Source organism: Syngnathus scovelli, chromosome 7 (assembly GCF_024217435.2).
Source record: "Syngnathus scovelli strain Florida chromosome 7, RoL_Ssco_1.2, whole genome shotgun sequence".
In the NCBI taxonomy this organism is placed as follows: domain Eukaryota; kingdom Metazoa; phylum Chordata; class Actinopteri; order Syngnathiformes; family Syngnathidae; genus Syngnathus; species Syngnathus scovelli.
The window spans coordinates 3,688,970-3,701,561 of NC_090853.1; the positions used below are offsets into that span (position 1 = coordinate 3,688,970).

Sequence of the window (12,592 nt, forward strand, 5' to 3'; positions counted from 1 at the left end):
AATTGGGGCCAAAAGGTCCCGACCATCTTGCAGTTAGGCAACTATCAACTTTACCCAAGCTGGCAATGCAAGCCAACTAAACACCAAAAACATTTTTTTTACTTCTAGCTCCATAAGAAGTGTGACCCAGCTCTGTACATAGAAAATAAATCGAAAGCTTATGTTCTCTTCCCCCCAGAAGCGCCTGAAAGACCACCTCAGCAAACATCGAGTTTCTCAATCGGGGGGGACAATACCTCGCTTGGGGGGCAGGGTGTTGACAGCCGGAGGTGATAAGTAGCTCATTAGGGAGAACACAACTAATCCAATTCTTCTCCACAGCTCCAAAACACAGCTCGTCAATCTTTACGCTCCCATTAGATTTCGTTGCAACCTGCTTTTTTGTTGTTCTCAAGCAGCCCCGAGCAAAAGAAACACGTTTGGGGAATTGCTCTTCCTGCGTGAGGTAAAATTGGATACATGCTGTAGCACAGATGAGAATCTTCAAAACACGATGCTCGTGACAAAAAAAAAGCACCCTTTCCCTGTTTCGCAAAATCTCTATTTCGATTTTTTTTTTATTTCCACGCCATGAATTTGTCGACCTCGCTATGAACCGATACGGCTCGTCGTTACGGTCATTTGCGAGGAAACGGGCCAAGATGGCCGCTAATCGTGGATTGTGATGGCGGCAACGAATCAGAAGCAAATAACGAAATAATGAAAGCCCGAGTCGTCGTTTAAGGGGATTAAAAGTCTTTTCCGTGAGGATGGACTTGAGTCACTGTCACGGAAGACGAGAGCCAACAATTCAAGATGGAGGCACAAGCGGTAGTGGGGGGGATTCTGCTTTCAGGCTTTCGGGCAATTAAAGTGATTAATATCCTCCCTGTGGAGGGTTGGGGTGGTTAATGGAGGCAGATTATCAGGGAGTGTTGCTCCGACTGTTAGCAAGTCAAAGAGGCTACGCTCCTCTATTTACGCTCGTGACAGGAGAAACAATGAAATTGGAACTTGTGAAGAATAGCTTGCTGTCCAAATTTCCCCGTGGAGGAAGCACGTTTGTGAGGACATTGAGATCGGATACGTTCTCGTCCTCCGCCGTGCATTCGGTGACGTGCTGAATAATAGACAAGTACTTTTTCGCCCTCCGTTCCTCCACAGTTAATCCCGGCTCGCCGCGGCTGCTCTCGTTACTTGAATAAATCATTCTGGCCTTCGGGATGACAAGTCCATCAGGGTGGACTAACTCTGCCATCTTGTCTTGTTACATAGTCTCCCCTCCCCTTCGGGTGGCCTTCACAGGCTCTTTGGTTGGTACACGTGTGCAAAAAAAAAAAAGTACAACACAATACAACTTTATTTGGAAATGTAACAAAGCACTTTCGTTATAACAATGGGGACAACCGCAAAGACAGTAAACGGTCATGTGTGTGATGTTACAATGTCTAAAAAAAATTTTAATCCAAAGTGCCATTTGGTTGTATTTAACTTTAAATACCCTGCTCTCGGTCCAAAAAGGAACAGAGCCAGACCGCTGTTATTTATACCCTCGGTGTACTTTTTGACCAAGGTCGGCTGGAAAAGGCTTCAGCTCCGCTCCCCCCCCCCACCCACACACATACACACACACACACACACACACACACACAAAATCAAGCATAAAAAGTCAAAATGAAGAAAAAGGAAAGAAAGGTTGATTTGATCACATTACAGAGGAGCACAGTATTAATACTACTTGATTATATACGCCGCCTTGTGGTCAGCATTGGGCATTGCACAGTCATTAAACAACATATATGTATATAGTCTGTAAAATAATACAATCATAATACACGCAACCATCTCCAAAAAACACACATATTTCATACTACTAGAAGACTCATTCTTTTTTTTTTTTTTTTAGTTCCTTTCCAGTCAGATAACCAGGCTTAAAGTTGGAGTATAAAATATTAGACAAAAACATATTGAGAACTGATGGATATTGAAATTCACAGAATATTAGAGAAGCTGTAAAAAAAATATATATGCGGACCACTTCCTTGTTTGCCAACCTGAAAGCTATCCAACATTATGTGGTGGTGAGCGGGTATGTTGGGTTAAAAAGAAACTAAAGTGAAAAAAAGAATACTGAGACTCGTCCTTCAACTGTCTTTGAGCAAATCCGTGAAACACACAATACATTGTGCGCCGCTTGACCCAAGTGCATTTTTCCCAGCTAAGAGAGAGACTTTGGTCGAACCTTGGGGAAAAGCTGAGGGAATAAACACACAAGAATAAATAAGTTCCTTGTTCACAGGGACCATCCCAAAAAACTAAATCAAAGCCTTGGCATATTCATACCAGGCCAGTAGTTGTTACCTCTAAGGGGTAACATACGGGACAGAAAATTGTAGTCTTACCCCAAAGTAGTTGCTGGGTACGAAGCCCTCGCGGCCACACAGCGAGGCCCACCACCAGTCGGAGCCGTCAACCTTCTGCAGGATGGTGACCATGTCCCCCTCTCGGAAGGTGAGCTCGTCCGAGGCCTGCGCCGGGTAACTCCACAAGGCGTACAGCACTCCGCTGTTCTCCGTGCCCATCGCCTCCTCCACGCCTGACAAAAGCATCATAGACACAAACGTGAAGTCAGACAGGAACATCAAAAACACAAACGTAAAGTCAGTAGGGACATCAAAGACACAAAAGACGAGTTCAACGTCCGCATTGTAGCCTCAAAATAAAAGAAAAACAGAGTGAAATTAATTACATCAAAGACATCAACGACACGACAAACGTGGAGTTCAACGTCCGCATTGTAGCCTCAGAATAACAAAAGAAAATCTGAATGAAATGAATTATGGCGACATCAAAGACCCAAACAAAAATAAAAGAAAAAGTTTGAAATTAATCATGGCAAATTAATCATGGCAAAATCAAAGACATGAATGTAAAAACAGTCTCTATTTGAATGCGCGTGCCTCACCTCTCAGGAAGCTCTCGCACTCCTCAAAGCCGACGGCGTACGGGTCGCACTTCTGTGCGGCCGTGGCGCCGTCGCTCTCCGTCATGGCCATGACAGCCGCGCCGTTCCTCACCAGGAACTCGCACAGCGGCCGGTCGTTGCACGACGCCGCGCAGTGCAGCGGAGTCCTGCCGCACACAAAACGTCAAAGCGCTCTGACGTTTTAACGATATGCCCCCATGTAGACATTTACCATCCGTGGCTGTCCGGCGCGCTGACATTGGCGCCGATGCGAACCAGGAAATCCACCACATTGTAATGGCCGCCGCAGATGGCGTTGTGGAGCGCCGTGATACCCTCGTCGTTAGACTGGCTCGGGTCCGGCATCTGCGGGGACGCAGAAAGCTCCCACTTAGTCTTAATAAAAGACTTTAGTCTAACATAAAATACACAACTTCCCTTCCAATGACTGGTAAAATTAGCATTAGCATTAGCACCTCTTGTACGGCCCGCTGCACTGTTTCCAGCTCTCCCACCAGCGCACCGTCCAGCGCCAGCACCAGCGGGCTCAGGCGGGCTCGTCTTCCGGAACTTTTGCGCTCCCGGCTGGCCCTCAGGATAGAATGGTAGTTCTGAAGGGACAAACACGGCTTGAGCTGGGATTCAAATGCATATACAGTAGGAAAGGTCCGGAAGGTTTCTGTTTTCGTACTCTGCAATCTTGGAGGGTGTTGGCCTGGGGCGGTCGCGGCGGAGGAAGCGCAGCGCTGTTGTCCTCCCCCTCGGAGGAGCTGCTGCTCTCACTGCCGCCTTCCTCGCCCTTGTTCCGCCGCTCCTTACGCTGGAAGAGTTTGTTGATGAGCTTCTTGTACTGGTTGGGTTCGTACTGCGACGCCTTCTTCAGGGGCTGCGACGGTTCCACCGAGCCGCGCCTCTTCAGAGGTCGAGGGATCTCCGAGCGGATGCGAAGCAGCTCCTCTATGTCGGGAATTTCCTGGCTCTGGGCCTCGGGGGCCACCACGGGCTGGAGCCGGGTAGGACTGAGGGGCCGGGGAGGGCCCTCGTGGATCATGGGTACGTGGTGAACTAAGTCCAGTCTGGACAGCTCAGCGTCGATGTCACCCGGGTTCAGTGCTGCCAAGAAGGAATGAGACAACTTGCTCATTGTGTGAATGAAGACTCTTGGTCCGGGGAACCTTGACGGGAGGCAAATGTTTGAAGATGAAGATTTTTTTTTTACCGTCGCTGTAAATGGCCGGTTGTCTGAGTTCAGGCGGCGGCTGCATGGCGGCCTGGTTGAAGAAGAAATTTCTGGATCCGCCAGTCTGGTAAGGAGCCTCCCACTGGTCTCCATGGTGGCCCCCTGGAGTCATTCTGGCGGACGTGGCGCCCCACTGGGGGTTCTGGAGACGCATGATGACGGAGAGCGGGATGGGCCTGCGTTGGCGAGATTGGACGGAAGCGGGCGGAATGGAAATCCGGGAAATGGGTTGCTGGTGGTACTGATGGGATTGGGGCGACGACGGCACGTCCGGGAGGACTGACACCCGAGTGTTCCTTGGCAGGGAGCTGTGAGAGAACTGGACAGGCGGAGCGCGAGGGTTCTAAAAAGGAAAACAGTCATTTGTTTTGGTCTCAGAAAATTGGTTGTCCCCACAAGTAGGACTTTTCCTTCACACCTTTTTGGGGCTGGGGGCCGGTGAAGGGCCATCTAGGTTGGACTCTCTCCAGTTACTGTTGGGCACGGTGGCTCTGATCCAATCGCTTTCTGGAAGGAGACAAAAGGCTCATTGGATGACATTTTCTACTCGTTTGTCCCACTCGGCGCACAAGGACTGACTAACTGTCATAAGTGTGGTGAGGCTTGCTATCGAAGGACATGTCTAGATCCGTCTCGTTCCACTTCCCGGGACTCTTTTGCTTCTGCACGCCCTCATCTGGGAGAAACCACATAACAGGATTGAGAGGTTTTTTTTTTTTGTGTGTGCCTAGCAAATTTCATATCCCTTAGGAAAACTGATTTGGTTCTGAACAGCACGGCAGAAATGACCCCAAAAAACTCAAAATGTCGATTTCTCAATGGGACTTTTTTTAAATGGCTGTGTACTCATGCTGTAATTATAAGTATTGTGATTTGAGCGGATTTGTATCGTGTGCCCGCTGGGATTTGTCAAATACAGGGTGGGTAAGCAAACCTGTTCTACAACTCCGTGTGTGTGTTTGTTTCCCAATAGATGGTGAAAATCATCAGATCCGCAGAAACTCACTCAGCAATCGAGCAGCAGCAGCAGCTCCACCCTCCTAAGCAATGCGAACCCTTCTTGCCACGTTGTTACATCACGTCCAACACAAATCGGTACGTTTACTTAGTGCAGACTCGACTAAAAAGGAATTTAAATGATACTAATATATTTCCTCGTCTAGAGGCTGCTGTTTGTTTTATTGATTCAGATTCAAAGGCGGGAAGGTCTTTTCCACGTTTTTTTCCCCCTAACATTTTTTTTTTTTTAATTATTTTTAATTTTGGTATTTTTACAATGAAAATTATAGGGGGAAAAATTTAATTGTTTTGTCCGTTATTTTTCATGACAGTCAAATGAAAAGGTCCTCACCTGGTGGTCTGAAAGTAAAAGCCCGAGGAAGCGTTTCTGCGGCGGGATGATGAAAAGATAAAGGCGAGGGACCCCGGTCGGGCCGAGGCGACCCGCGACCGTCGAAGGGGCTGAGCCGGTTAGGCGAGGGCAGGGGTCGGTGAGAGGCGGCGGTGCGATTGGGGGACGAGCTCCTCTCGATGTAGCTCACCGAACCGCGGGGACTCCAGTCGTAGCTTCTCCTCTGGCTTTGGGGCGAATGCTTGGGGCTCAAAGCACCCTGGGGCAGAGGCGAGGCGGCCCGACTGATCTTGGGCGAGGAAACCGAAGTGACTGAAGGCACCGGGGAAGTAGGCGCGCTTTTGATCATGGTGACCACGGAGTCCATCGGGTGGAGGGTTGATGGGCTGGGCGTGTACGGCGGTGACAATGAGCTGATGTTATTCCAGCTGCTCGACCCCCTCAGTGAGTTGGACGTGCTGGATGATGAGGAGATGTGCTGCTGTTGAGGAACCTGCGCACACACAGAAACGTTTACACCCTTGAAGCTCCAAACGCTGTGTATCTGAGCGTACCGGTCCACGGCGCTGTGTGTCCGGTGGTCCAGAGGAGGCCGCCTTCATCATGGAGCTGAACTCTTTGTCAAGCTCGTCCGCGCTAGCCAGCGATGCGCTCAGGTCATCGTTCATAGTCTGGACTGGAGAGCGCCAAATTGCAAAGCAGACAATTAGCACAGAGCTCAAAGGATGATTGACAGGGTGATTAAATAGAAATGGGGGGGGGGGGACTCACACAGTAGGTTGCTGCCATAGATGTTCTGAGAAGCCATGGCTGTAAGGCAGCGACGTTCAACTCCTGAAAAAATGGGATTTGGTTTTTTATCTTTCTATTTCCACGTATTGACTCATTTTGTGTACAGTTCCGGTTGGACCCTTTCAAGCCGGGATGGTCTTTGTTCTACTTTGGTGTGGTCCCACCTCGCTATTGAGGAGCCTTGCTCAATTATCAGGTATGTTGAACCGTTTACGTCCTCCCCGAGGGGCAAACATGCAAAAACTCAACCGTCCACACCCTTTTTGTTTGTGTCGAGGTGAGGCAGACATGCCAAAAGTGCCCAGACAATGATTATGCATCCACTTATGTAAGTAAATAAATAAAACGATAGAAGGTTGAATAATTGAATAACTAACTAAATTAATTGATAGATAAACATATGAATTTATTAAATTAAATATCAATCTAATAAATATTAAATAAATGGATATGCACTCACCCTAGATAAAAAGATAAATAATTAAATTAATTAATGGGTAAATAAACGTACGATAATTAAATAAATAAAATATCAATAAAATGTATTGAATAAATAAATAGATGGATGGATGAATACATAAATATATATGAATAAATAAACGAATACACACACCATGTGCAGATAAGCTGTACTGAATCAAATCTAATGAGAAGTAAAGTCAAGTGTTTTGCAAACATAAACTTCCTCAACACGAAACTTTGACTTTGTCAAGTGTTGCCAATTATAAATCACGGGTGCATATTTCCCGGTAGATAAACGAGTGGCACTGTGAGCGACATCTGGCAAATTTGAACCAACATTAGCCAGGCACCTCGGAAGAGGTTCACACTATCCATAAGATCGGCCGTGCGGGACTAACGGTCGCATTCCACGGAGGACCTTCCACGTCATCCCTCCCCCTCCCACACACACATCTTATCTTTGTCAAGAGAGTGCGCAACACAAAGCCAGATCACGCACAGGTCACATCATAGTCCGGCCCCTCCGCTTCCTGGCATGACACCCCCACTCCGTCCCGTCACCCACCACTCAATGTTTATTGGACTGCTCATGGCGCTGAGGGTTCTTGTTTGCTTTCTGTCCAAAGGTCATTCGGACGTCTAACCCTAACCCTATCAAACAGCGCCAGTGTATTTTAACTAATATTCCAGTTCAATATGAAACTATGGTTTCCCTTTTTAATTGAATAATTATTATAAAATTAAATATTATAAAAAAATAGACTAAATTATATATATATAATTTTGTTGACAGAGATTAATACCCGGATTGCTTAACAGCCCCACCCATGCGGTCGCAGTGTCCTCCATTCCCATTTTGTTAACCTGCTGATTCACTTTTGGACATTTCTCAAGAGCAGTTGTGCAAAAGGGATCACGCCGCTCTTCCTCTTCCCACCGTTAACCATGCAACAAAGATCCTTTCACCGACAAACTTTATGTGTAACAGTTCAAGACAATCACGGTCAGTTGAGCGGAATACCGGGGTGTGTCTGATACAATCACTGCTGCGTGTGATTCAAATCCTCCTCTGAGATCCTAGATCACCTTTTTTGATCTTATCCGTGTTTCCACAATTTCCTTCCACCTGAATTCTGCTGGCAGGGGATGCAATGCCAGATTGTCATACTTCCGCAAGACTTTCTGACATGTGAGACTTGCCCAAATCCCACGAGACCGCAGCTAAAACAACCACAGGACTACCAAAAAAAAAAAATCCCATGAACCTTAATTAAATCTTCTAAGGTTGTGTATTCATTGTGTAATAGAGGCCAAATCTAGCTCGCAGCAGATCTTCAATTCCATCGTGTTGAGCTAAATCTGCGACCTGTCACCTACCAAGAATGCCTCACTCAGTCTTTTCTATTTGCAGACAATGACAAGAGTTACGCCCTAGTTCCTCACAACAACTCTCCACTGCCTTGCAAGCCACAGAGGTAGGTGCTTGACGTTGCCTCATGAAAAAAAACCAAAAAAAAAACGTACCAAACAAGCAAGCACACATTCTGTTCACCAAAGGCAAGGAAAACAAGCCTGGCAATAAAAATAATGTTTCTCAATCTGTGTGTGATTTATAATCACCTTTTTGAATTGGTCATCAAAAATCAAAAGATTAACAATAATATATAAAAATATGTATATATTGTTTATTTATTTTCAAGCTAACATTGTGTTTCAATTCTGGGCTGAATATAATTTCAATATTTAACTGGTCGGGTTAGCGTGACCCGGAGTATTGATTAAAGATTAGTTTGTACACGTTAGCCGCCACAATCATTTACGCATGATTCAAATTGGAAATTTGTTTAAAAGCTTTTTAAATTTTCTTCTCTTCTACGTTTGCCGCACGTGACTCAGGAATCTGTCTGTGCTGCAACACATTCTCAACATTTCTAGACAACAAAGCAGACGGCCATTACACAGACTTGCAGGTCGTTCCCCCCAATTTATATTCCTCTTCCAAGCAATTATGGGCGTTTTTTTTTTTTTTCTTTTTCGGTCGACTGCCAAAAAGCGAGTGTCGGTGCACAGGAGCAGTGGTGGTTTGGGGCAACGGGCTTTGTGTGTCCTTCCCAAGTGTGATTAAACGCTTTGGGGTGAACCGTACAGACCATGTGTTGCCTATTTGCAGCTGCAAGTTTTACTTTTCCCACCGTGTTTTTTAAACCACTCTAAAAACGCAGAGGCTTAATCATTATTACAGTAAAACCTCCTCCTCCCCCCCGAGGTTGTACAATTGGGAATTGTGCTGAATTTTTCAGAAGCCTCTTTCAACTTGAGTCACTTCTCAACAGGCAGCAGTTTGGCAAGTTCTTCAAAAAGAAACTTCAACTTGATTATGTCCACTGCCGGTTGAAGCTTGCTGTCAAACTAAACACAAGACAAATGAAATTGCGCAATGTTTAAATCAATCTGGCTAACTGCTAGTTTGATGCTAACACATAATGCTACAGATAGGCTAACGAATAGCATTTATGTGGTGAAATGGATATTTGAACACAGTTGTGCAACACATAGATAAACAAACACTATGACTACGCTCACACGTACATATTCTTTATCCTCTCTGAAAAACTAGAGCAAATTTTAATCATTGATGGCTTTATCAGGTAAAACTAGATTACATTGCATTACATTATATTGTTGTTTTTTGGTGGGAGGCTGGAACGGATTAATTTCATTTTCATTCATTTCATTTGTCACGCGCCACTCGGACATTCTGCAAGCAGGTGGATTTGCTTGCAGACGCGAGTTGGCTTTGCGCATCCCAAGTGTGTGTCTATCCTTCGTGTCAAGCTTCAGGCCAAAAATCCTTCAGGATTCGAGTTCTGAACAAGTCCTGATGTGTTCCGCCAACACAGCATTAAAAGTAGCCGTGTGTGGGACTTCTCACTAGTTTATTTCATTCATCCATTTTCTTTTGCACTTTAGGGTCACGGGTTACTATGACAACTTAGTCTTCTATTAACCGAAAATGTTTTTGAAATCCGAGAGCAAATTTGAAAAAAAAAAAAAGTCACGTAAGCACAAGAGAAAGAACATGCAAAGAAGAATTTCGAACCTTGAACATCCAAATGATAAGGCAGACGTGTTAATCCGCATTGTCCTTGTCCAATTTCGGTTTCTTTGTGTGTCTTTGGCATGTGGAGAAATTGAAAATAAAGCTGACTTTGACTTTGATATCTCAAGTAGGGCCGACCGAGTCTGAATTTTTTTTGTTTCACAAACAAGCAATAAAGTTTTCGCAAATACTTTCTGAAGCACCCTCAGGGATTTGTTCATGCAACATTTACAATCATAACAAATCTCATTGTCCTTATTACATTATAATAGTCCTAAATTGTGGCAATAAAGTCACATGAATGAACATGAAATTGGTTCGAATCTGAATGAAACTCAGACAAATCTGGGTTGTTGCTTTGATGCCCGCATGTAATTAATCGTGCAGGAACAGGAACAGGCTGTGGTATTTCAATGGATGCGAACCAGACGGTTACAAAATTAGTTACATCTGATGTTCATTAGTTCCGAACAAAAAATAAAACCACCCTTGCCTCTGAGAATTCCACCCAACGGACTGTAACGTCACTTTTGAGGGGGTGGGTGTAACTTTCCTTGCAGGAATGCACATGAGAAGTCGCTTACCTCAAAGAAAACGGAAAGCTCTTGTCCTCCTCCCTTTGAGACTGAGAGAGAGAAAATCTGCGTGTCCTGATCCTGGAACACTTTTTTTCTAAGCTTCCTGAAGTCGGCTGCCCAGTCACAGTGTGTGTTATTTCCTCCAGGCGTGCACACACACATAGCTCTAAGTCCGCCCCTGCTCCTCCTCCCTCCATAAACGCAAGTAACCCGAGCCAGGTGTTTGAACCACAGCTGGCCAGGTATAACATGCTGCCTCTTCATTTTTTGCGACAGATTTTTTTTCTTGCCATTAGTTTTTTTTTTTTATATATGTTATTCATAAAATGTATGCATTTTTCAAATTTCCAAACTATTAAGTAAGTTAAGGTTTAAGTTTGAAAACTTGACATAGTAATCGACTAACAACGTAATCGAATGAATGTCTTTGTCGTGCGTGTTTTTGACAGAACAGCGTCACCGACGTGCCAGCGCGACCTCTGATTGGTGACCTGGCTAACCATGTGATTCGCTTTTTCACACCTAGGCCCGCCCCTGAACGTGAACGCACTTCCGCCCCAAGATGGTCGTCGGCGCATTTCCAATCGCCAAGCTCCTCTACCTCGGAGTGAAGCAGTTGAGCAAGCCCGTCGCTAACCGGATAAAAGCTGGGGCTCGGAGGAGCGAATTTTTTAAGAATTACATCTGCATGCCGCCGGCTCAGCGTGAGTAACCGATCTTTAAGGGTGTCTAGTGACCGCTAGACGCAAGTGTCAGACGTGCACGGACATACATTCGCCGATGGCCAATGAGAATGCTCCTGGTAAAACCTCATATCCAATAGACGTCGTGAATACACGTGACTAACCAATAGTAGACAAGAACATGCGAACTGGGCGGTTCTTGATTGTCATTGAATGTAGCTAGTGTAGCATCACACGGCGACTTGTAGTTATTAAATTAAAAAATAGCGATACAATTTAATTTAAATTGATCACGACACCTAGCTAGTGATTGTCCGGCTACCATGTACATTGATGTAGTTACTTGAAACAGCTACCAGCTAAATGCCATTAAATAGAAGCCATAAAGTCGCTCCTGAGTAAATATAGTACATTTGCACGTTAAAAACAAAAAAGCCAATTTAGCCTCTGTCCATTCTTATTTACACACCAATATAGGCTTTTGGGGAAAAATCTAAATAAAAACAAAACATTTTTCAGTATTTCAGAGACCTGAATCATACCAGCCACTATTTAGGTGCTTGTACCCCCTTATAAAATATGTCATTTTATCACTGTCATTGCAGTATACCACTGGATTGAGATGAGAACCAAGATGCGCATCATGGGTTTCCGTGGTGCCAGCATTAAGCCACTGAACGAGGAAGCAGCGGCGGAGCTTGGCGCCGAGCTGCTGGGCGAGACGTTGATCTTCCTCGTGGGTGGCGGGTGCATGGTGCTGGAGTACACCAGGCAGGCGGTCAACTCGCGTCACAAGGAGGAAGAGCTCAACGAGACGCTCAACAGCCTACAGACTCAAATAGCAGAGCTCACGTTCACCACAGAGACGCTAAGCGCTCAGCTGAGAGAGGTGAACAGGCAGCTAGCCTCCTTTCCTGCGCCCACCAAAAAGTGAGGAAATGGCGTAAACGTAGTACGTGTATGGACATAAGACTTGATTGCAACATGTAAAGCCTGAAGCTGCTACTTCACTGCTACTCCTGCGTGGAGGAAGAAGTGGACATAACATCAGGGCGATGTGTTTTGGAATTGCAACTGTGTGCAAATAAGTGGATTGCTATGACATTCATAGTGTATTTTTTGTGGTTGATATTGCATGCTCATTACAAAGTGAAATGATTGGTTTGAGAATTGAATCAACAAATTCAAAAGTTAGTATCTGATAATGGCATCTGTTTGGATATTTAATAACTTAGAGGCTCGGTTAATAATTAACATGCCTCGAGTGTAAAGGGGGGGGAGCACTTAGTCAATATCACTGTGAATCACTTTGCTGATTTATGTGTAACTGCCATAAGGGGTGAACAATGGTGTAAAATAAAGACGATGATGCCATTAATAATGAATTTGTTCTAAAAACATAGTGGCGCTTATTTTAATGTCATACTCTCCTACAAAACTCA

General features: G+C 45.1%; 2 protein-coding genes across 4 annotated transcripts; one reads left to right on the top strand and one right to left on the bottom strand.

Moving 5' to 3' along the window:
* Positions 1-1,321: 1,321 nt before the first annotated feature.
* On the bottom strand, positions 1,322-10,615 carry ppp1r13l (protein phosphatase 1, regulatory subunit 13 like). 2 transcript variants are annotated; one of them, XM_049725316.1, is made up of 13 exons: positions 10,474-10,615; positions 6,307-6,369; positions 6,090-6,211; positions 5,536-6,028; positions 4,768-4,860; positions 4,603-4,691; positions 4,164-4,527; positions 3,636-4,057; positions 3,421-3,555; positions 3,177-3,310; positions 2,945-3,111; positions 2,382-2,575; positions 1,322-2,233 (listed from the first exon to the last, which is right to left on the bottom strand). In XM_049725316.1, the coding sequence occupies exons 2-13, from the start codon at positions 6,341-6,343 to the stop codon at positions 2,198-2,200; spliced, it is 2,286 nt and encodes a 761-aa protein (XP_049581273.1). In that variant the 5' UTR covers positions 6,344-6,369; positions 10,474-10,615; the 3' UTR covers positions 1,322-2,197. The 2 variants fall into 2 exon arrangements, with proteins under 2 accessions (XP_049581273.1, XP_049581274.1); XM_049725317.2 differs by lacking the exon at positions 10,474-10,615 and adding an exon at positions 7,876-8,022.
* opa3 (outer mitochondrial membrane lipid metabolism regulator OPA3) lies at positions 6,445-12,548 on the top strand. Of its 2 annotated transcripts, XM_049725365.2 has the most exons (4): positions 6,445-6,523; positions 8,201-8,264; positions 10,994-11,171; positions 11,756-12,548. In XM_049725365.2, the coding sequence occupies exons 3-4, from the start codon at positions 11,030-11,032 to the stop codon at positions 12,082-12,084; spliced, it is 471 nt and encodes a 156-aa protein (XP_049581322.1). In that variant the 5' UTR covers positions 6,445-6,523; positions 8,201-8,264; positions 10,994-11,029; the 3' UTR covers positions 12,085-12,548. The 2 variants fall into 2 exon arrangements, with proteins under 2 accessions (XP_049581322.1, XP_049581321.1); XM_049725364.2 differs by lacking the exons at positions 6,445-6,523; positions 8,201-8,264 and adding an exon at positions 10,574-10,709.
* The last annotated feature ends 44 nt before the right edge of the window (positions 12,549-12,592 follow it).

What these genes read in the sequence shown, in the direction of transcription:
- opa3 (XM_049725365.2), top strand. Translation starts at nt 11,030, where the DNA reads ATGGTCGTCGGCGCATTTCCAATCGCCAAGCTCCTCTACCTCGGAGTG. An exon ending in CTGCATGCCGCCGGCTCAGC is followed by an intron (nt 11,172 to 11,755) that starts GTGAGTAACCGA and finishes CTGTCATTGCAG; the next exon opens with TATACCACTGGATTGAGATG.
- ppp1r13l (XM_049725316.1), bottom strand. Translation starts at nt 6,343, where the DNA reads ATGGCTTCTCAGAACATCTATGGCAGCAACCTACTGT. An exon ending in ACACCCTCCAAGATTGCAGA is followed by an intron (nt 3,556 to 3,635) that starts GTACGAAAACAG and finishes TTGTCCCTTCAG; the next exon opens with AACTACCATTCTATCCTGAG. An exon ending in TACCCAGCAACTACTTTGGG is followed by an intron (nt 2,234 to 2,381) that starts GTAAGACTACAA and finishes TTATTCCCTCAG; the next exon opens with CTTTTCCCCAAGGTTCGACC.